The 23,133-nt window shown below is 55.6% G+C and overlaps 1 protein-coding gene and 1 long non-coding RNA gene across 9 annotated transcripts in view; one reads left to right on the top strand and one right to left on the bottom strand.

Annotated features, from left to right (window-relative positions):
- Window positions 1-1,369: 1,369 nt before the first annotated feature.
- Window positions 1,370-4,248, bottom strand: LOC141573349 (uncharacterized). Its single transcript, XR_012499023.1, has 2 exons — window positions 2,999-4,248; window positions 1,370-2,419 (listed from the first exon to the last, which is right to left on the bottom strand). It is a non-coding gene; the product is annotated as an uncharacterized LOC141573349 (long non-coding RNA).
- A 324-nt stretch (window positions 4,249-4,572) lies between these two features.
- Window positions 4,573-23,133, top strand: part of TET3 (tet methylcytosine dioxygenase 3) — a 100,744-nt gene continuing 82,183 nt past the window's right edge. For 2 of the 8 annotated variants that reach the window (XM_074341353.1, XM_074341350.1), the window contains exons 1-3: window positions 5,744-5,880; window positions 6,718-7,447; window positions 21,174-21,230. In XM_074341353.1, coding sequence (XP_074197454.1) covers window positions 7,145-7,447; window positions 21,174-21,230 — 360 coding nt within the window. In that variant the 5' untranslated portion in view covers window positions 5,744-5,880; window positions 6,718-7,144. Of the gene's footprint in view, window positions 4,662-5,070; window positions 5,090-5,743; window positions 5,881-6,717; window positions 7,448-18,199; window positions 19,431-19,495; window positions 20,250-20,655; window positions 20,862-21,173; window positions 21,231-23,133 lie in introns of those variants that run through there. The other 6 variants (XM_074341351.1, XM_074341352.1, XM_074341354.1 and 3 more) reach the window with 6 other exon arrangements.

Here is a 23,133-nt window from a genome sequence, read left to right as displayed (position 1 = left end):
TGGCCCAGTCTTGAGAGCTCATCAAAGGCTTCCTGGAGTGTCACCTGAGCTTAGCCAGGAAGGATGAGTGGGAGTGAATGGCAAGAAGGCAGGAAATGCTTCTGCCAAAGCTATGCTGTTTTAGTAGTTTCCTTTAACAGGCAGGCCCCTAGTGACATATATACCCTGAGTCCTTTCCTTTTCTGGATTGTTTTTCTATTCACACATAAATTTCTACTGAGTTTGCCCCACTGCCACTCATCTCTCCCACCATGCTTCCCTCCACTCTGATTTCTTTCACAGTAGTCTACATCTCTGAACGTGCTCTAGGGGGAGGAATGACAACCATTAGAGTGGAAATCTCAAATATATGTCCCCAGGAGGGAAAGATGCTCTAGAAATGGACAGAACTGATTGCACTAACACATACCTCAAATGCACATACACACATCCACCTTACATGCACACACACATACCATTCCCTGCATGTAAGTTATTAGTGCTGTTAACCAAATATTTTTGCTTCTCCTTCCAGGCACATGGGAGCATTGCACATATGGCACGTCCCTGCCCGCTTGTGACTTGCTCTGGTCAATGAAATGGGAGCAAAGTGACATGTGTTACTTCCAGGTAAATGCTTTAAAGAGTCAGTGCTCAATTTACCTCATTCTCATTTCCTGCCTTCAGGGTTGAGGAGGCAACACGTCTATTGCAGCAGCCTGTGTCCCTAAGTGGCTACGGAAACCAGACCCACAGTGGACATATGTCATGATTGAGAAATAAAATTGTGCTATGTCAAACCACAGAGACCTGGGGATTTCTTGTTACTGTAGCACAACCTAACTGATCCTGACTGATACATCTGGCCAAATCAAGGTTTAGGGGCACCAGGGCCTTCACTCTTGTTGGGTATTCAGCATCCTGAGTCCCTGAGTCAATCAGAGTTCCTATCCTCCTGCCCAGTCCCCTTAGGCTGGAAGATTTCCAGGTTATTTCATCTCTTTCCCATTATGATGGGGACCCTTGCATGCTCCTTATAAGTTACGTAGTCTATTTGATTGAACCTAAATTCAAAACGAAGTCACAGAAATAGTTATAAAGCATGAAAGCATTTGCTGAGCTTTTCAAAAGCTCATTCTAGATGCCCTACACATGTCACACTAACCAACGCATGTCCGAAAGCAATCCCCTAATGAATCTCCCTTTCCCCAAGAGCAAAATGCCAGCCTCTGCCCCCAGAACAGCCTTGGCACTGGTAGGCTAACTTCAGAGGTCCTGGATTGTAGGCCTGATCCTGCCACTTAGTAGTGAATGATCTTGGAAGAATACCTTTCTGAGTCCCAGTTCCCTTATCTGTAAAATGATGATGATGATAATAATAACAACCATGTCATAGAAAGAAAAGGAAAGTAACATTTGTACATTTGGTGTATAACCACTCTCTGCAGATAGAACAAGAATGTCTGTGGAAATGCTTTGAAAAGGGAAAACCCTGTGCAAACGTAAGCTGATAATATTTTTAACCAATACATGACCAAAGAAGAAACACAGCCCAAATCAAATGAGCTTCCCAATGCCTTCAGTCTTTAAAACCAAGCCCGGTGTAGACATCGGTCTATATTTACATTTCTGCAAAAGGTCCCGTAATACAAAGCTCATTCTTCAACTAGGACAAATTGCTTATTAGCTGAAGTGAAGGAGTGGGGTCAAGCACCTCAGCGGAGGTCAGTCCCATTCAATCATTTGCAGGTTGGGCAAGCACCCAGCAGTGACGGTCCCACGCAGTGACTTCCCGAAGAACCGCACGCGCGCACATCCAGTTATACTTTCTGTGCCCTTGGCCCAGCGCTGAAGGAACTTCAGTTCATCGACGGAAGCCCTGCTTATTCCCCAGCCCCACTTCCATCCCGATCCAGCGAAACGCCCCTTGCCAATTTCGAAGCGCCTGCAGTCCTTCCGGCTTTTCCCTCTCGCGACGGGATTTCCCTTTCCAGCCCTCAGGGCCCGCGGCGCCGCCGGGTCCTGACCTCACGGCAGCAATTGCTGAAAAGGTTCTGCCCTCGGCAGCCGGTGTGTGGGCACCCCCCGGGGTGGGGGCCCCCCGTCAGTCTACCTCCTCTGAGCGCTTCGGGCGTGATGTTGGCCGCCGCCGAGGTGCCGAACTTGCTCTGCGACCGCTTCTCCAGCTGGAGCGCGCACCACCTGAAAGGCTTGTTACAACAGAGCGCGGGGCCCCACCTCCAGAGTTTCTGCCTTGAGTAGGTTGAGGGTGGGGCCGACAACTTGCATTTCCACCAAGTTCCCAGGTGTCGGTGACGCTGCGCATCCGGGACCACCCTTAGTGAACCTCTGCCTTTGGATTTAGGCGGCTTTCAGTTACAGAGGCTCGCTGGGCTCCTCCGCGCCGGTCCCGGCTGTTCTCCCGACCTGAGCGCTGTTCCTGGAGGGAACAACCCAGAAGGTTGCAGACCTGGGAAGGCAGGGCCGGAGGAGTTTGGGCTTTGTCTTGGAGGGCCCTGAAGGATTTGTGCAGATAGGAAAGCAGGCAGGAATAAACTTTGGAAGCCTGTGGGTCGTTGATGTTACTGGGATATTTCATTCATCAGGTTGTAGTGACCTCGTTTCTTCAACCCGTATTGATCCTGTGCTAGGTCTAGGGTTACAAAGGTGAACAGACAGGGTCCTAGCCTTCCAAGGGCTCATAGTAACCGGGAGGGAAATGTGCAAACAATTAAATTACCGATAAGATAACTGTTCCTAGGGAGGTAGCAGCGTCAAACTTCTGCGGAGGGCGGGTGGGCGGGGCTCTGGAATCTGTCTGAGGAGCTAGAAAAAGGTTTCACGAAGAACTGGCATTTATGCTGAGACTTGCAGGAGGGGTGGGAATTTGGCAGGTAGAAGTGGGTAGCTGGGAAGGGGTTTCCCCAGGCAGAAGGCATGAGAAACAAGACTGCTCAGGTACAAGGTTGTGAGGGAGACTGACAGTGCGTCTCCGGCCTGGGCCTGGTTTCCCTCCTACCTCTCTCTCTGGAGGGTCCTTCTGTCTCCTTTGCTGCCCCTCATTAGCTGCTGCCCCTCACGAGCTGGTGTTCCCAGGGCTGTGTCCTGGTTGCCGTTTCTTCTCCCTCTCCATGTCCACGCCTGATGAGCAGCTCCACTCCCGAGGCCTCCAGATCTCCCGATGGGGCCCACGTGTGTTTCCAGCCCAAGCCTTGCCCCCTCAGCTCCACACTCAGCTCCACGCAGATGTCCCCAGGCATCTTTCCTCCTGTGTTCTGCCTTGGTAAATGGCAAACTAGCATCCACCTAGTTACCTAAGCCAGAAGATTTCGTGAAATGATCCTTTCATAGATAGCTGGTGAACTGGCACAGTGAATTGCTGGTGCCATTTACCAAGACAGAACACAGGAGGCTCCAATTCTGAGTCTACAATTTACTAGCTGAGTGACCTTGAGCAAATTATTTAATCTGTTTCCTCCTCTGTGAAATGGATTTAATGATAGTACCCACCTCACAAAGTTGTTCTACGGATTAAACAATAATTGTTACTTATTAAGCCCTATGTTATGTACTTTACTTGGATTTCTTCAGAGATGGTGAGTACCTTGTCCAAGGTCACTCTGCTGGCAAGTGGGAGAGCCAGGTCTGGAACCCACAGTTCCTTGACTCCTAAGCCACCTTCTTCATTGTCACACTATCTGGAGATTGTATATCAAATAGGGAAATGCCTACAACATAACGTTAAGTGAAAAGAGGACAGCAAATTGCCTAATCAGTGAGTACAGCCATGTTATTTAAAAAAGGGAACTAATCTACAAATAGAAAAGGCTAGAAGGAAATATGACAAATGGTTAAATGTAGTTGTATTTGGGTTATTTTTGACTTCTAATTTTCTATTTTCTATCTTGTCTTTAATATACATACTTTTTACTAAAATAAAATATTTAAAACATTAAACATTTATTACACTAAAAACAACTACAAGTCCACAAACTGTTCTCATGTTTGATTGAAAATTATACTCTACTGATATCTCTTCTCAGTTCTAGACTTACTTCCCTCAACAGAAATTCTTTCCTACTCTCAAAGGCCAGAGTAGGAAGTAGGTATTACAGCCATATGCACCACCCACCCCACAGCTGACAACCTGGCCATGAGAGCAGGCTGTCAAAATCAGGCCTGTGAGGAGGGAAGTTCCAGACAGAACCCGGCTTCTCCTACCGCCCAGGGCTTTCTGGACAGCGCTACTTGCGATCAATTACTTTTTTTTCTTCTTCTTCTAAGTAACCAGCCGAATGCTCTTTTTCCAGTTCTGGCTGAGTTGTTAGCTTCAGCCTGGTGGCGACGCCTGCCAGGTACCTGGCTCCGTGAACACCGCCCAAACTGGTCAGGCCAGTCCGCCCCGTGGTTGTTTCTGCCAGGACTTGCCCGTGTGTGTGTGTGTGTGTGTGTGTGTGTGTGTGTGTGTGTGTGTGTGTGTGTGTGTGTGTGTGTGTGTGTGTGTGTGTGTGTGTGTGTCTGTGTGTGTGTGTCTGTGTGTGAGGGATGTCTTAGAGACCCACCCTTCTCCCCAGCAACCCAGGTAGGTGGAAGGCAGCTTCGGGGACCAGCCTGGCAGTCAGGCTAGAATGGGTGGAGCTGAATTAATCTAACCTGGAATTTCAACTTGGCCTGCACAACAGGTGAGGGAAAAGAGCAGCAGAGAGAACAGGCAGTTTGGCAACTTGGAAGTATTCTTCTGCCTTGCCCCTTGCCCCCTGCCTGGAAAATAGCCCGGGGTGACTTTTCAAAGTGTCTGCGCCGGCTTGTAGGGCTCAGTTGCGCCAAGGCCTCCGAGGAGGCTGTCCGAGCCCCTCCTGCACGCTGTCCTCCACGGTTACTCTCCGCGACGCGCCCGTTCCCCCTCCTCTGGGAGGCAGGGCGGGGGTATCGGATTAGTCTTTGTTTTCGACACGAAAGAGCCGAGCGCGGCGCGGGGGAGGCTCGCGATGCCAGGGCCCCGGGGTCCGCCTGGGTAGGGCGCTCGGCCGTGACCCCCGCGAGGGTGCCTCCCAGCTGGCCCGCGGCCTCTGCTCGCGGGTATCCCCTCCCTGCCGGCCAGGCTGACTCGGTACGCAAACGCGCGATGTCCCCCATTGTCCTGCCTCGGAATGAGCGAGCCGCAGGAGGAGAGTGGGGTCAGCCGGGCCCCGAGCTCAGGGCTCCCGGGGGCGCCGGGGCGGTCCCAGACCGCTTGGCCCGTAGGGAGTGGCAGGAAGTGGGGACACCGAGGCTGGCTCCGCCGAGGGCCTAGGCTGGGAGGTCCGCGTGCCCCACCCCGCGCGGCCCGCCGCGCCCGCCGGGGCTGCAGAGCCGCCGGAGGTGGGGGGCGGCCAGCCGGAGGAGGGCGGCCGGTCCCGGGAGGACTGGCCGCGGGGGAGGGGAGGTACTGCAGGTGCAAAGGCGCGGCGGCCGGGCCGGGCCCTGCCCCCACCCGCTCGAGGGCCGCCCGCGCCGTCCCCTCCCCCTCCACGGAACTCCCCCCTCGCGTAGCCGGGAGCCCGGCGGAGGGGGCGGCGGCGGCGGGGCCGGCGGGGCTCGGCGGGGCCGCACGTGCGCGCCCTCCCGGGCGGGGGAGTCCCCGGGCGAGCACGTGCCGCGGCGCGCGGGGGGCGGGGAGTCCCGCGGACGCCTTCATTGCTGCTGCTGCTGCCGCCGCGGCCGCCGCTGCCTCTTCCTTCCTCCTGCGCCGTCCCCTCCTCGGCCCGGGCGGGGGGCTCCGTGCGCCGATCTCGGCCGGGCCAGGCGCTCCGGGAGGCGGGCGCCCCAGGCGGCGGCGGCGGCCGCGACGGTGGTGGCGGCGGCGGCGCGGGCCGGGAAACTTTGCCCCTTTGTGCGCTCCGCCCCGGAGGCGGCGGGCAGGTCGGTGCAGTCGGTGCCTTTCCGGCTCCGGAGTGGGGGAGGGGCGGCGGGGAGGCGCTGGGGGCCCGACCCGGGGGGAGGGGACGGCCTGGGGGCCGGCCGGGGGGGCCGCTACTTTGTTGCGGGGGACGGGGCTAGGGTGCTGCGGGTCACAGTGTAGCGGAGCCGGGCGGGGGCGGCGGGGCGGGGCGGGGCGGGGGCTGCGGAGCCGCTGGAGCCGAGCGGCCGAGGCCCCAGAACAAAGGAGCCCGAGCGGAGGCGCGCGCGCGGCCCGGCCCGAGCCCGAGCGCGCCCCCCTCCCCGCGCCCCCTCGGCGGAGCCGGCGGCCCTCCCGGGTCTGGCCGGCGGGCGCGGGGCGCGGCGGGGCGGCCGACGCGGGCTTCCCCGGGCGCGCCCCTCTCCAGGCCGCTCCCTTGCCGGGGGCGCCCGGGCAGCCCCGCCGAGTGAACCTCTCGGCAAACTTTATTTTGAAAGCTGTGCTCCCTTGGGGAGGGCCTAGCGACCTCCAGCGAGGAGTGTGTGGGAATTTTGGCGAAACTGTCCCAAGCCCGTGGGGTTGGGGCAAAGGACAACTTTATTAGAAATCTCACCTTGACCACCCCCCCGCCTTAAATTCGTTGCCCAGGTTTCCTTAGCACCCCATCGCTCCCTCGGCCTCCTTTCCAAGACAGGGAGCGGGTGCTGGTGCGCCCTGCCAGAGGTTCTGGGCAGAAGTTCATGTGAGCAAGCCCCATCTCTTCCCCCATCTTCTCTTTTCCCAGAAGCAGGAAGAGGTAACATGTGAAAGTTGTCCCCGAGCCCCGAGTGATGCGCTTCCCTTTTCTGTCTCTCTTTCAGGCAGCGCTGCCTTCTCCATCATCCTGACCCGGCAGAAGAAATACTGGAGGAGAAACTCCTCACCCTGCCCTGCCCCCCCCCCCAACATCCACCTGCTCACCTCATGCCTGGGTCCAGGGTGGGTGAGGGTGAAGAATCCACCCAGCCAAGATGATCCCTTCTCTGGGGACTGCTGCTGGTGTCCTCCCCCAGATCCTGGGCCCCAGCAGGTGGGAGAGTGGCCCTCAGCTGAGTCCTGTCAGACTGCTGCAGAGGAGGTGAAAAGGCGTTGAGAAGTGGTGCCCATCCCAGAGCCTGGAGCTACTTGCCTTCACCCTTGTAGACTTTTGACTGCTTTAGGAGAGAAGGACCCGTTGGTGGCCTTTGCAGACAGGAAGCTGGACTACAGCTCAGCCCCGGCACCTATGCCCCCACCTCTGGCAGCGTCATGAGTCAGTTTCAGGTGCCCCTGGCAGTCCAGCCGGACCTGCCAGGCCTTTATGACTTCCCTCAGGGCCAGGTGATGGTGGGGGGCTTCCAGGGGCCTGGGCTTCCAATGGCCGGGAGTGAACCTCAACTCCGAGGTAGTGGAGATGCACGGAAGAAACGAAAACGGTGTGGTACTTGTGAGCCCTGCCGGCGGCTGGAGAACTGTGGGGCTTGCACCAGCTGTACCAACCGCCGCACACACCAAATCTGCAAACTGCGCAAGTGTGAGGTGCTGAAGAAAAAAGTGGGGCTTCTCAAGGAGGTAAGCTGGCTCTTGCTTGGCTGCACTTTCCCGTCCTTGAGAGTGCTGTGGGCACAGGGGTCTTGCTAAAGACAGTAAAGCACATTCTCCCGTTCTGGTCGTACTGGTCCAGTTTTTAGTGGGGCCGTGAATAGGCGTATAACTGTCCTTGGAAGCTGGTGTGGGCACCTTTGTTGGGCTGACAGTGTAAGAGTAACTGTCACAGAGGGCTCTGAGCTAGCACTCTCATTTCTGATGTCTCTGTGTGCTGTGGGACAGTGATATCTAGCTTTATCTCTAGAAGTTTCTTGTCCTACTTGAAGCCTCAGATGTACTTCAGGGTCACACCAGCGCTTGGGTAACGTGGGGAGTGATGGTGTCAGGTAAGAGTTGGAGGCTGATGGATTTGGGAAGAAAAATGTGGAGCGACACCGTGTCTTTATGCTGCCCTAGTGTAGTGGGATGTTTCTTTTCGTAAACCTTCTTTGGGTACCATTATTTTGGGCTGGTACCTGAAAATGGGAATTTTGGGGGGGGGAATCTAATGAGAAACCCATGATGTGGGTTCTCCTACAAGACAGTACTTCTTGAGGTCAGGGACTATTTATCTGTATTCTTAGGACCTGGCCTAGATCCTTGGTGTGTAGTAAGCCTTTGGATACTAACTGAATGAATAAATGATGTGCTTTAGAGATACTGTCAACTCCAGAAGGAGTACTCCCTTTATCTGGAGTAGGGAGGTAAAGGGAGGGAAGGACGAGTTGGAATGAGAGCAGACGGGGAAGTGGAGAGGCAGTGACCCCGCGCTGGCCATCTTTCCTTTCCGTTCTGGTGGTGGGCTGCCGGCATGAGGTTGGTGGCAGCCGCAGCAGCGGAGAGTTGGCAGAAGTAGGGACGAGCGTAGCTGAACAGCTTGGGAGGAGCAGTGTAGCGGCGGAGGTCGCTCCAGGCAGCCAAACTGGCGCTGGACAGAGACGGAGGCCTGCGCTGTCCGTGGGGCTCCCGGGAGCTGCCACTGATTTGTACAAGGGCTCAGACAACTCAGGTCCCTTCTCAGAGCCTGTCTTCTCCCTAGGGAGATGGAAAGGTTGTGCTTGATGGCCTTTGAAGCCCTTTCCAGCTGGGCTGGGAGTCGCTGTGCTTCTGAGCGCTGGGGCACCTGTGGCTTCGATGGGCTGGCGGCTTGCGCTCGGGATTTCCCTGACCGCTGAGTGCAGAGCTGTGCCGCGAGCTTGGTGGGGCTGAGGTCCCTTGGCTGGAAAGATCCAAATGTTTCAGGGAGAGAAGTGGGTGTTGCTGGAATGTTTCTGCCCCTTCTCGCCTTCTCTTGCCCGTTCCCCGTGGAAGCTGCATCGTGGCTCAGGGATGGTGGACGAGTGTGCCTTGTTTCCCTGGTCTCAGGTGAAAGCAGACATCTGGGTCACATCTAGAGCTTCCCACCTCAGCCCAGAGACAGTGTCCAGCCCCTTTATGTGGCTGGTATTTCTGGGGAGTTGACATCCTGCTGGCCTGGTGCCCTGTGGGTCATTTCTGAAAGGGGGATGGGATCGGGGTAGGCTTCCCTCCTGGGCATGAGATCTGGTGTTTCGGTGTAAGGAGGACCTGGCCAGTCTACTTTGTAAAGCTTGGTTCCTTGGCTTGCTTCTTTCCAGGGTTCACCTCCTCCCCTTTTCTCTCATTCTGTTCCTCCCATAATCAAACCCCAGGGGACAGAGGGAATGAGCTTTTCTGGGCTGGGTGTTCCAGAACCTGTGGCCCTTGTGAGCCGTGTTTAAGCGCCTCTCACGGCAACAACGAGGCATACCTGAGTAAAAGGGGCTGGGACTGAAGCCAAGGTCCTGTCAGCCTTGTGTGTAAGCTGCTGGCTCGGGCTGCCGGTGGTCACGGCTAAGAGACCGGAGTGCTGGGTTGGCTGCAGCTTAGAGATGACCTCTCTGAGAGGTGTCTGTGTCCCCGTGGAACTTGCCATGGCCAGCTGCCCCCCAGCTCCCCAGGGTCAGGGAGAATGCAGCTCCTGGCCTGTAGTCTCCAAGGACGGGGGGTTCACATGCAGGTCTGTGGCCTAATGCTACCCCAGGACAGAGTCCTCTCAGTTTCTTAAGAAACAATGGAAGGGAGACAATGGAGTGAGCTTTTTTTTTTTTTTTTAAAGCTAACTTTCTTTAACTTAAAGAGCAGTACTTTGTTTTAATATAGGTTCTTTCTACTTACTAATCTTTCAAAATTACTCTCTTTTTATGAAATGAAGTTGTTGGTAGAAGGATTTACTTTTTTAAAAAGTGTTTACTTGGCAAAGTACAAAATATTAACTAGTTTCTGTCTTCACAATTTTTTTTTTTAATTGGTCTGTGACGACCGAAAGCGTGCGAACCGCTGTGAGGCTACCCTGCCCTGACGAATGTATTCTTGGCAGAGCTGACAGGCCGGAGAGGCCGTGCCTGAGTGAGGGAGCCCGGAGAACCAGCCCCGCGTTTACAGCCCCCAGGGGACTGCCGAGACCTTCGCCACTAGGTCTGAGCAGCCGTGTAGTTGAGGGGACATGTCCAAGGATTTGGGAGGTCAGGAAAGGAGACACTTTCCTCAGAAACAGAACTTTAGAATTTTGCCCTGACGCTTCATGTGGGACAAGGCAAAGCATCATCCTAGGAGCCTCTTGGGAATCAGACCGTCTCCTTGCATCCCTGCTTCCCGGCGTCTCCTCTTCTGGACACCCTTTCGTCACCTCCATCCTGTCTCCACCTCCCTTGGTTTCCTTTGGGGCTTCCTCTGAGCTGTGCACCTCCAGCTGCTTTGTGTCATCCTGTAAGCTGGGGGGCATCATCTTGCCTTCCTTGTCTTCCTTCCCTGCTCCTCACTTTTTTCCCCAGTGCGGGTGGTGGTGGTGCTGCAGTCCCCCTACTCAGAAAAGCTCAGTGTTTGAAGACTCGAGGCAGCCCTCTGGGATGGTCCCGTCCATCACAGAGGCAGGTGACTGCTTCTCTGGGCCCTAAGGTGAGGTAACACACCTGAAGGGGCTCATTCCTGTCTCAAGGTCTTCATTCCTAGTTCCAGGAAGGATTTAGATCCTAGGCTGATATTGGAGGCTGTTTGACTTCCACATTCTTTTCACCTGAGTGGTGGCTTGAAGCACAACATGGCAGCTGCTTAGAAAAGTAGGATTTGGTGGGTGTGGAGATACAGTAGGCCTCCGACCCCAGAGCAAGCTCTGTGCATCAGTTTTCTCTTACATCAAATGGAGTAACCCTTCATTGTGAGGATTAATTGAGATAAAATATGCATAATGTCTGGTACCTAGTAGGTAATTGGTGCATGGTGACAGAGCACTCTTAGAACATCTAGAAAAGAATTAATCTTTATGCATAAAAATTGTGTATGTTAGTCTCTGAGCTGTAATTGTAAGAATGCAGTACAAATTAAATGTTTAATTCAAGACATCCTCTGCTTGCTCTTGGAACTGAGGGAGGGAGGAGTTTGCCAGCCTCTTTGTTGGGGGAGGAGGCTGGATACCCAGGAGCAAGGAGCTGTGGCCCAGGGTCTGACTGAGAAGTTGCTCGTGGGTGACGGTAGTAAACATCTGATAAAGAGGGTGGGAGAAAAACCCTTTGTGGAAGAAAAAATACTCCATGGAAAAATGCATGCATAGATTGGAAGCGTGACTGAGAGCATCGTGGGTGAAAAATGGAGAGAGAACTGTGCATGTTGTGAGAAGCACGCCTAGCCCTCAGCCAGGTGGGTTTAGTGGCTGAAGCAAAGCTCTGTGCCAGTTCTGAGACAAGATACCTTGGATTGAGGCTGTCTCAGCAGTATCAGAACACCTGACAGTTCTTGCCTCGCGTGCTGGTAGTTCTGTCTTCCTGAAGATGGAGGCTGTGTGGAGGGAAGCCGAGTTCCCACTAGCAAAGGGAGAACTGATTGGTAGAGTAGAAGTGAAGAGACACTTTAGAGAAAGGGGCCCCATCTCAGCATTTGTGAATCTGGAGAGAAGCCTAGGCAAGGGGAGGTGTTTACCATAGACTGTAGAAAATTTTTTTAGATGCAAACAGTTTTTAATACCCTGGCTGCAGACTTTAGAGTTTAGGGAAGTTAGCTGGAGGGATAGGATTGCTTTTAAAAAAGGAAATGCTGACTTAACAGTCCTAAATGGTGCCCTAAGGAGGAAGGTGATGGGACTGGGGACGATCTGAACCATCTGCGTGGCTGCTTGGGCTGCTGTCTAGTGAGTGCAGATGGTACAGACCAGGCTTTTTTACATGGAGAGGGGGTGCCATTCAGGCGTAGTCTAACCCTTTAAGAGGAGCATCAGAGAGTCTGGTGGCCAGAATGTGCTGAGGCTCGTGGAAAATGCTCAATACAATAAAAGCCTTTCATATATTCCCAGCAAGAACAAGAGGGAAGGGGTAGCCTTACAACTTCAGGAGCAGAACTAGTGACAGAGAAAAAGCAGCCCCTGGGTCCCTGTTGTGTCAGGGAGTGTAAACTGGGGAAAGACCATGGCATGTGTGGTTAGCAAGGGAAGAGCCAGCTGCCCGACCTGCATCTGAGTCATTCACTCCCTACCGAGCACCTCCAGATACACTCACGGAATGACATCTTTATGGAATCATGATTGAAAGAGGGCCAGAAGACAGGCAGAAAGTTCAATTTTTCTAGGAGATGTTGAAAATTATAAACGACATGTCAGTTTTTGACAGTGCTAGAGCAGATTGTTAAAAGGTGGTTTGTGAGACTTAGAAAGGCAAGTGGTGAGCTTCGGCGGTCCCCGTGGTTCTTTGCAAAGTAGCCCGGTCAGACTAATGGATCTGGATTTCTGCAAATAAATGATGGTATCTCCTGCCAACTGCTTGGACAGATCAGAGGGCCAGTTTCTTACTTAAAGTCATCCTGCAGAGAGGGCACAGGTATAACTGCCTTGTTCAAACTTTTTATCAACTGTGTGGATCCGAGATTCCACATTGGGATCCCCTGGGTCCTGTCCCCAGGGATTCTGATTAGCTTGGGCTGGGGTGGACCCAGTTGGGCTGGGTCTTTCCAGGTGCATCTAATGTGTAGTTAGAGTGGAACTCCTCTGACACAGATGAGAGCTGAGAGGATGGGCACCCACCTGGACTCTTTACTGCAAATTGCTCACCTGAGTCTTAGGGCACCGGAATGGTTCATAACCATTCTTCCACCTTGCTCATCAGTGGACCAGCATTGGCATCCTCTGGGAGCTTGTCAGACAGGCAGAATCTCAGGCCTTCTCTCAGAGTTACTGAATCAGAATGTGTACTTTAACCAGATTCCCAGGTGATTTGTATGTCCATGAGGGTTTGAGGAGCTGGTCTGTGACACTTCTGTGGCTGGAGAAGGGGACAGAAATAAGCCTTGATGAACATAGGTAAAGAACGCCAGTCCCTGGTTTTCAGCCGATTCTCAAGGGTAAGGAGGATGACCCAACACTTTCTTTGTTCTGTAGGCCAGGGAGACAGGAACAGCTTAAGATTCACCCCACGTTTAGTCTTGTTCTTCTGGAGTCCATTTCCTTCTAGTCTAGTGAGTTACAGTAAGTAGCCTTTAAGAACGTGTGTGTGTGTGTGTGTGTGTGTGTTCTGAGAACAGTCAGGAAAGGGCTCCCAGAAGATGTGTGCTGTTTCGCAGCCTAACTTGGAGCCCCCTGAGGGAGTAGTAGCTGGTGGTGGTTGTGAAGAGGAGGAGCACATGCCTGGAACCCGGGGACTCAGGGAAGGGCCTGGGGGCTTAAGAGCTGGACTTGTGTGTCCTCTTCATAAGATGTGGGCAGGAGCAGGGCAGGTCAGCGGGCGGGTGAGGGGGGGGTGGTAAGTGGTGATGCGGCTGTTACGCTGAATGACAGATCGAGGGGTTAAGGAGATTGGAGCAGTCTGGAGCCAAGGACCTTAACTGAACTCAGTGGGATTTAATCAGGGTAAATCTGAAGTCCTGTACTTGTTTTAAACACAGAAAAGAAATGTACGGTTAAGGAACCCTGGCTTCCTAGCAGGTGGGAAAAGCTGAGATTCTAGAAGGGTTGTGAACAGCCTGTCTCTAGGAGCTCTGTCAGAGTGGCCACATGCCCGACAACAGAAAAAGATGGGCCATTCAACTTGGAAATGAGGAAAAGAACATGGGCTAAGAGGAGTCCTCCGTGGACGAGGGAGTCAGTTCCTTCGTGTAGGGAGTGGGCAGAAATTCTCTGGAGAGTAGAAGTTATAAGCAGGTAGACTGAATCCATGTTTGAAAAAAGAGTTGTCTGGCATTTATAACTGTTCCAAGACTGAGGAGCCAGCCCTGTGCCAGCATGGGTCCGAGGAGAGGCTGGATGTTCTGGCTGGGATGTTGCCAGAACGTCCTGTCGGGTGGAGGCTCCTGCACTCAGTGGTCTCTTGCTAAAGCTACGGGAGGTGAAACACCAGGCCTACCTTGTATTCCTTTGTTGACTACATTGCAGAAGAAACATTACTTTTAGGTCATAAAAGTTTCTGGTCAAGTTCTAGACCTAGTCTCAGACCTGGGTTGGAACAGAGTCTGTGAACTTTCTGAAAATTTCAGCCAAATGTGTGAATGTGCAGGGGATGTGTTTACTCATGGGAGAGAGTCCCTGGTTTTCAGCCGATTCTCAAGAGTTATTCATGACTTCTCACATTTAAGAAGCATGCTCTACCTGAGTTGTCCAGTGTGGTAGCCATTAGCCAAGTGTGGCTACTAAAATTCAAATCAATTAAAACTGAATAAAATTAAATTTGGTAATGCAGTCACCCTGGCCGCCTTTCAGGTGGCTCGTGTGTTGGACAGCACAGAGTGTTTTCATCGCTGGGGTAGTTCTGTGGGACATGGAGTTCCCCTGCGTGGTCCCTGAAGCCTGTTTCTGAGTCGGGGAAATAGCTGCCCGAGTTGGCTATGCTTGGAAGGATGTTTTTGGGTTAGGGCCCCTGTTCCCACTCCCAGGTAAGTGGTCAGGGGTATGGGAGGGAGCAGTACTTTCCTGGGTTCTAACCCATGGCAAAGCTCATTGCTTCTCCTTGAAGGCACGGGGCCATGTGTTAATTATATGCTGTGGGGAAAACAGTAGGAGTGAAGTGTGGGTCCCCATCCAAGGTCTCTCTCTCAGGCTCCCTGGGGGAAAGTGGCTTCTCCCGCCCACACTCTTGCCCAGCAGCCCTGGTGAACCTTGCCCACATTTACTTCTGGCCCCAAACTTGCTTCTGCACCGACCCCAGCGTTAGCAGTCAGCCCTCACCCCTCTGCCTTGGGCCTCTCCTTCTGGAGAAGGCCGTGTGGTGACTGGGTGAGCTGAAGGACCACATGAGGGGTCTCAGGAGTCGTCACGAATTCTCCCTCCCCTCCGCATCACGTCTTTCCGGCTCCCTTGTGGATCAGGGGCAGGGTGCAGAGGAAGAGAGGAGGTGTTGGAAAGGAAAGGGACCTCTTCATCTTCTTGAGCCCTGCTGCATCCCAGCTGGGGGGCCCTTTAGGGTTGCTGTGGCCTTCTGCCTGGGTGTCTCTGTGCGTGGCCCAGGCTCCTGGCCCACCTGCAGCAGACACACCCCTCTGTGGCCTCGTCTCCTGTCACTTGCATCGGGAAGCTGATAACCTGAGGTTTTATTAGTCACTGGGGGAGGGAAAAAAGAAAGCTAGCAGCCCAGTGTGAGGGAACTGGCCAGCCTTTTGGTGACCACAGGCCTGGGGGCTGCTTCCTTGCCTCAGGTCACACAGGCTCTGTTGTTGCACTGCTGGCTCTGACCTGTACAAGTTCCAGCTCCGTTGTGGCCCCCCCGCCCACCCAGCCAGGGAGCTTTTAGAGGACAGTGCATCTCCCACTACCGGTAGAGCAGCAGTTCTGTTTGTTTATTTTTAAACAGAGACACTGGGGATTGAACCCGGGACCTCGTGCACGCTGAGCAAGTGCTCTACCTCTCCACCAGAGCGGCAGTTTTAGACTCTGATGGAAGGGGAGTTGCACTGGGTAGAGTCACCTGGGGACATTTGCCAGACTGCATGTGCCCCGTCGTGCCGCACCCCATCGTTACTGCGGGAGGAAGCCTCCAGGCGGGGTGCGGAGATGCTGGGTCAAAAGCAGGTAGACTGGACTAGAGTCTGTTCCTTTCTGAGCTTTTCTTATGAGAGGGACGTAGGGTGGCTCTCCCTGCTCTTATTTTGTTGTGCCTTACTTTTTATTGATTGCTCTGCCCTGTAAGGGTGAGCGCTGGGTGCCCCGCTTCTCTCCTTGGTGCTGGGAGTGGTCCTGGCGCCCTGGAAGAGACGGATGGCATCCTTTCTCTGGGAGGCTGGGTCCTGTTGGGACTGTTGATGCTGCAGGCTGGGGTCGGGGCGTCGGGAGCCAGCGTGAGAAGAGCTGTGAGGAGGAGGAGAGGCACCTTCTGGGAATGTTTCCCCAGCCCCAGGATCTCCAGCGTCCCCTGTGCTGGGGGAGGGCAGCGCCTCTCCCTGGCGTCACTTCAGTTTCCGGAGGCCGACGTCATCTGCTTTGACTGGTAGACCTGCAAGTTGCCTTCCCGGCTCTCTTAGCAAATCACGCCTGGGACTGGCTGCGTCCGAGGCGCGGCGCTGAGCCTGAGCCGCCGGTAAAGGGGAGGCAGCGTTTGCTCTGTCCTTAACAAGCTCGCAGTCTGGGGAAGGAGACGAGCATGGAAACAAATAATTACAGTACAGTCTGGTAGGGCTATAAGGGAGGGATGCCGTAGGGCAGAGACGGGCCTTAGTCACTGTTGGGCCCAGAGAGCCCATCGTGGAAGGAAAGGGACATGTTTTGAGAGTTTCAGCATAGTGATATGTGCAGGATGGGGGGGCACTTCCAGGAGGAGGGAGGCACCTGCCCTGAACCTGAGGTGTGTAGAGATGCCGCTCGGATGCTTGCGGCTGGTGGCAGGGGTGTGGAAGGACGCAGACAGGCCACAGGGCGCCACCTGAGGGTGTCCATGGATCCTCAAGGTGGAAGGTAAGATGTTTTGTGTTAATTACTCTGGGAAGTCTTCCCCTGGGGCTGTCCCCCAGTTTTTAAATCATGCAGCTTTCTTGTCCCACCTTCTCAATGACCTGTTAAGGCTCTGCGTTATTTACTTGGGTCTTGGAACATTTGGTGCTCCAAGGCTGTTGAATTTGGGGTGAGGAGAACCTAATGCGGTTCATCTGATATAAGACTGTCTTACAAGCAGTTAGGAGGGCAGGTGGGGCGTGGGCAGAGCCGCCGCCGGTCAGCCTGAGGGGCCTGAGTGCCTTCTGTTTGTTGATGTGGGAGCGTGCGGGGAGTTGCTGGCTGGCTGGCTCTGTTTTCCCTCTGACATCACTGGTGCCTGGGCTCAGTCTGGCTCTGCTGCATCTCCACGGAGGAGCACCCTTTCTGTTGCTGCTGTTCCTCCTCCTCGGCTTTCTCCTCCCTGCCATTGCCGTTGATACAGACTTCCGCTGCCAAAGCTAATTGTGAGGCCTGATCAGTGAATGAAGGCAAAGGCAGTTCCCATGACAACCGCAAAGAGTTTCAAATATAGGGGATGATGTGTGTGTGATGGGCTGCAATTACTTGGGTGGAAATTGATGCGTGGACACCGGTGACTTCAAACATAGGCTCTGAAGGTGGAGGGGGTGTTAGGTTTCTTTGGCAGGATCCTTTGTGCGATGGAGAGGGAAGGGAAGGTCACAGGCTTCCCCCACGGTCGATTCCAAGTGCCTTCAGCGTGTGGAATGCTGAGCAAAACCCCGCAGGGGCTTTGAAGAGGCACAGCTCTAGCCATTCTGGTTGGAGAGGCAGGACACACAGGAAGACAAATAGCAGCACTAAGCATCAAATGAGAAACCTTAGGAGTGCTGTCAGCTGGCAGAGGACTAGGGTAACCCGAGAAGGCTTCCTGGAGGAAGTAGGGCTTGACCTGAACTTTGAAGTAAAGCCCTGGGGAGTGACCTCTTTCAGGACACAGCCATGGCGAGGGAGGAGAAGTCGTCCGTCTGCCCCCTGCCAACTCTAGAAGAGGTAGGTTGATGAGAAAATCATTGAGCTACACAGGGCAGCAGCGACTGTACTGCTGTGAGTGAGGGGTGGTGAGAGCCCTGCGCAGTCTCCTCCTTTCTCCATCTGTAGAATGGGCAGGGGAAGTTCCTCTCTCATTGGTTTGTTTTGAGAGTTAAATAAGATAAAGTACATCATGCTCCAGTTACAGGGCTTGACATCAGGTTGCTGCTTGTTTGATGCTCCTGTGAATCCCCTTGAATCTATGTCTGGATGTGTCCCCATTTCCTAGTCTTTATATATCTGTGTGGGTTCCAGCCTGTGGGATCTGTGTTTCTGAGGTTCTCTGTGTTGGGGTATTTTGTGGGTTCTGGGAGTGAGTCAGTCCAGTCACTTCTCCCCAATGGGGAGGGCAGTAGCCCTGTCCCTCCTACTGGGTGTGCAGTGGGGTCTAGGAGTCATGATGGAAGGTGGGCAGGGACCCTCAGGCCCCATGTAGAGGGGCCCCGAGTACCTCTGGGTCGGTCACTGTGAAGCCTCTAATGTAGAAAGAGGGGCAGATAGAGACAGGAGGGAGTCAGGTGTGGGGTGTGGAGAGTGTCCCTGCTGGAGACAGAGTGGCCCCATCGTGCACCTCTGTGACTGCCTGGAGCTCTGCTATTCCAGGTGCCTCTGAAAAGGGCAGGAGGTCAGGGTGGGATAGAGATGGGAGCAGGTGGACTGACTTGGGGACCGTGGGCTCTGCTAGGGGTGTCCATAGGCTGCCAGGGGGTGGGCGGGGACCTGAGGTTGGAGTGGGGCTGAGTTAGCACTGGGGCAGGGGGTTGGTTCAAGCAGAGTGTCCGGGTGGCTTCTGCAGGCTCGTGAGGAAGATGTGTGCTGTCCGAACAAGGTTGGGCCTCAGCGACAGTTCAGTTGTGGCAGGTCATGTCCTCCCAGGAGAGCAAGGGTCTCTCCTATCCTTGGGGACCTTAGAGAGAAGGCCAACCAGGAGAGTGGCCTCTGCATCTCAGTGCCCGGCCCCCTGCCTCTCCTCCCTCCTTGTGCAGAAACTCAGCTCAGCACATTCCAGCTCTGCGCAGAACCTAGTGAGCGGGGAAGACGGGGCCCCTGGCCACGTGGGGAAGACGGCCGTGTAAATAAATAACTGCGCTTGGTTGCGACTGCTCGAGACGAGGTCCTGGGAGGGGTGAGCGGTGCTCCTGGGCTAGATGAGCTGGGGAGGCAGCAGAGGGAGGCTAAGCCTGGCAGCATAGCAGCTTCCCAGCTGGGGAGAGGCAGGGGAACCTAGGCAAGGAGCAGCGTCACCAAGTTTCTGAGGCATGAAAATACTACCTTCCTCAGACGCATAGCTTTTAAAGGGAAGTGGTCTGGTTCGAGTGACCCCGTCCCCCTGTGCATTTCCCTGGGGTTGGCAGGGAGAGGGGGTTAGAGAACAGGAATGAGAAGGGCCTGGATTAGAATTCTGGCTCACCACTCACCAGCTGGGTGCTGACGGGCAAGTAACTTGACATCCCTAAGCCCGTTTCCCCATAAGAGACAAGATTCTCCGTGGAGTAAGTCGGGCGAGATGCTCCCGCAGCATGGTTGGCACGGGGCCTGGTACGCAGCAGGGGCTTGATAAACTGTGGCAGCCGCGGCAGCAACAATGTTGATCGCTGCCGTCCAAGCAGTGCTGCCCCTGCCCAGCAGCAGGCTGTGTGCAGTAGGTGGGTGGGGGACCAGGGTAAAGGAGGGACTGCACTTGGCCTGGCCAAGGGAAGAGCTGAGGGGTGCAGAAGCCCACACACAGCGCAGGACGCTGCTCCTTGCCCTGCCTTGTCACCTGCTTTCGTCCCTGCCCTGGGGAGGAGCCCAGTAGGGCTACCCTTTGCCCCAGGGGTGAGGCAGGTATGGGCCTTGGTTCCTCCTGCAGTCTCCTCACCAGAGGCCAGCTTTGCTGTCTCTCCTCAGGCAACCCATCCATCCTGAGTACCCTCTTGGAGCCTCAGGGAGGGGGCAGCACGTGGGCAGGAGCTGGTAGCAGAGCGCATCCTGACTAGTCCCGTAAGTCATTTCTCTCTGACCTCAGGTTCTTCTTCTGGGACTGAGAGGTAGCACACAGTGGGCTCTCTCAGAAAGTAAGAGGGGTGGCTAGCAGCACCTACAGTGTGGCCGGCTGTGTGCATTTTTTTCAGAGTCTTCACAGCTGTGTTTAAGGTAGCTGCTGTGTGTAGTTCTGTTTTCCAGGTGAGCCAAGTAGGCTAAGAGAGGTAAGGTGCCACCGCGAGGTCCTGCAGCTGGGTGGTGTAGCCGGGAGCTGGGCCAGATCGTGAGTACCAGGGTCCACGGAAGTCCCCCTCTGGGACAGCAGGAGCTCTAGGGTGTTCGGCTACAGGGAGTCGATGGGGTGAAGTGGGCTGTGCCCCGGGATGCCCGGGAATTACAGGGTTTTCCTCCCAGTTCTGTTCTTTCTCCTTCAGTCTCCTGGGTATTGCAGCTTTCAAAGCTCAGAGCCTGGGAACTGGAGACTAGAGCTCTTGCGGTCTGGGCCCCCTCCCCTCCTCAGCCTTTACAGGGGGTGGGAAGCCCTGAGGTCTAGGGGCACCACCTCCTCAGCCTTTCTAAAAGAGGAGGAAACACTGAGAGTGGTAGTGGTGGGGAGGCACCAGGGATGAGTGATCCTAGGATAGAGTGTGGGTGTTCGAGTGCGAGGGAGGGCAGGGCTGACTTGGTAGGCTTTGAGCCCCAGGCAGTGCGGGATTCAAGAAGAAGCCTGTTGGAGGGAGGGAGGAGAAGGACTGCATAATGGTGAAGAGTCTGGTCTTCAGAGCCGGGCGGACCAGCTTGGAGTCCCAGCGCTGCTTTCTAGCTGTGTCACCTTGGGTAAATTACTTCACTTATCTTTCCTTGTTTCCTCATCCGCAGAACGGGGTAAAGGGTCATACTGCCAAGGCGTTTTCTTCCTCGGAAGATTGCAGGGCTGTTGCTGTTATCACAGCGCCTGGCACTGACCTAGCTGCTGCGAGAAGCTGCAGTTTGCCGGTGTCCAAGGGTTAGAGGGCGGCCTGGGGAGGGGGGAGGTGCCGCCCGCGTCCGCTCGACCCCCGGCGCAGTCCGCCCTCTTTGACCCTGGGGATGCCTCTGGGTGTTACCTTCGGGTACCCGACTCTGGAGGAGACGGGGGTGCCCCGGGATCCCCGGCCTGCCGGGGAGCGGCGGCGGGCCTGGGCCGCGGCCAGCACGGCTCCACGGCACCCTCGCGGCGCCCCCGCCTCCCGGCTGTGCAGGTCCGGCCCCCGGCGGCCCTGCCCCCGCCCTGCCGGCCTCGGGGATTGGCTGGCGAGCGCGCCGCCCCCTCCACACCAGCCTCGCCGGCGGCGGGGAGGGGAGCCAAGCCGGCAGCTGGCCGCCGCCGCCTCTGCAGTGCCTCCCTCCGCGCTCCGGCGGGGATAATGGGAGGCCCGCCGGCCGATGCACCAGAGGAGGCCGGCCGAGGTAGAGCGGGCAGGGCGGGGAGGGACGAGGCCAGACCGGACGCAGGAGGAGGGGCAGAGCCCTCCTGGATCTTGGGAGGGTGGAAAAAGAAGAAATGAAAACAAAAACACTCTGGAAGGCGAATGAGCCATCCACCGCTCGTCTGGGTGGCAGCTGGAGGCAGGAAGATGGTCCCAGCTATCCTTTCTTTGGGAGGCCCCCTGCCTCCCGTTCTGCCCCTTCCCCTGCGGTGGTGCTGGCGGTGCAGCAGAGGGACTTTGCTGCTTTCCTGGTGTCAGCCTGGCTCATCAGTCTCTCCGGCTTCTTTTGCAGGTGGAAATAAAGACTGGTGAAGGAGCCGGGCCGTGGGGACAAGGGGCTGCTGTCAAGGTACCGTGTGTGTGTGTGTGTGTGTGTGTGTGTGTGTGTGTGTGTGTGTTAAGGGTGAAGTGTTTGACTGGATTGGATAAAAATAAAGGGTCTCCTCTGGTGATCCCTTAATCTCCCACTGTGTGTGTAGCAGCCGCTGAGGGGGAGGGGCGGCGGGGGTGTGGGCGGCCAATGAATCCTCAGGCCTGTGTGGGTTTTGTTTGGACTCTTTCTGCTTCCTCAGCTGGATGGTTTGGGTGCAGTTGGGATTGGGTTTGTTGAACTGTGTTTTTTTTTTTTTTTTTAAGACACATAACCCACTCCCCACCCTTGCCTCTGGAAATCTCTCGAGAATGTCCCTGGCACTGTTGGTTTGCATCCAATCTGCAGAAATCCCGTGGGGGGGGGGGTGGGGAGGGGGAAGGGGAATTGCGCTCCTGAGTCTGAAGCTGATAGGGTGTCATTAGTCATGCTGCTGTCACCATGGAGATGGCTGGAGAGGAGAGGAGGTGGTGGGGGTGAGGATATTTTGGGTAGGGTGGGGGCTGATGCAACATCATGACTGGGAATCCTGCAGGCGGTCGGCTGCTGTTACACTGTACAGCTTGGTGTCTGGGGGACTGGGAAGGGAATGTTACCAGGTGCGTGGGAAGTGGAGAAGAGGGCACTGAGCTGCTCCATGTGGCTGTCTTAGGGCCAGGGCTGGGATGTTTGGGGCAGGGCAGAGTGCTGGAGTATAAGCCATTACTTGGAAACACCGATGTTCCTCCCAGGTTGGCAAGGACCAGGATCAGTAGGTTTCCTTGGGTTTTGCCCTGTTTTCGGGCTGGGGACCCGCCGTGAGTTTGGGATTACTCAGCAGTATCCTCTGCTGGCCCAGGGTGGAGAAGACAGCAAGAGGCAGCTCCGTGTGGCCGCCTTTCAGGTCAGAAGCAGAGAGGCTGGGGAAGGAGTGGGCACAGGTGGGCAGGGCAGGGCTGCGTGGGACTCGTCTTCACGGGGAGGGAGCCCATCCCTGCCCCTGCCCAGCTCTCCTTTTCCCTTCAGCCCCTGGAGCCTGTGAGGAGCTGGGGGGATCTGGTTGCTTGGGTAGCAGGTAGGCGAGCTGCTCGTGTCCCCAGATGCTCTTAGACTTTCCTCTGTGGAAGTCCTCTGGCTTCCTGGGAAAACTGTGGGAAGCGCCCTGGAGGTGCTGAAGTGTCACGCTCGCTGCCTGGGTGGGGATGCTGGCAGGGAGGGACTCTGCTTCCCCATGTGGGGTAGGGGCTCCTAGGTGAGGCTGCCAGGTGGATCAGGAGCCAGGGTGGGTCCCTGGCCTCCTCCCAAGGAACTTAAGGCCAGGAAGTGCTTGTGGGAGGGCAAGAATTTTGCTTCTGGGGGAAGGAGAGTAGTCAGGTGGCGCTGGCTCCCCTGGAGAACTGGGCAAGCCTCAGTGAGGCTGGGAGTTAGTGGGCGACCCCCTGGGACGGGACTGTGGGAGGCCCCTGAGGCAGGCCGAGGGTGGTTGATGCTGGTGATGCTGTGGGTGAGGAGGAGAGAGCTGTGAGCTCACTCCACGCCCTTTCTTCGGAGCAGAACCCCCAGGTTCCGCCTCCACTTCCTCCTCTGGCCTCCCACTGCTGGCGAGGGAGCTGTAGCCACCTGTGCGCTGCTGAGGGCTGTGCGCACGGAGCGCGCGGGGTGCGCCCGTTCTGCCGCACCCTGGGGACGGCGGGTCAGGGGGTGAGGACAGATGGGCTCAGGGAGTGGGCGGCTCCCTCCCCCCTCTGCGTCTCTGGCCTTGTCAGCCAGAGCTTCCCTCTCTGCTGGGAGGAATGGCTGCTGGCAGGTTTGTTTACTCCGGAAAGCACCCTCTCCTGCCTAGCAATGGCTTCTCTTCAGCTCTTTCCAAGTGTGTTCTCCGTTCCTTCCTGCCTGTATTCTG

The sequence above is a fragment of the Camelus bactrianus genome, chromosome 15 (genome assembly GCF_048773025.1).
Source record: "Camelus bactrianus isolate YW-2024 breed Bactrian camel chromosome 15, ASM4877302v1, whole genome shotgun sequence".
In the NCBI taxonomy this organism is placed as follows: domain Eukaryota; kingdom Metazoa; phylum Chordata; class Mammalia; order Artiodactyla; family Camelidae; genus Camelus; species Camelus bactrianus.
Note: the sequence above shows the minus strand (reverse complement) of the source record. Positions and strands in the feature narration are given on the sequence as shown.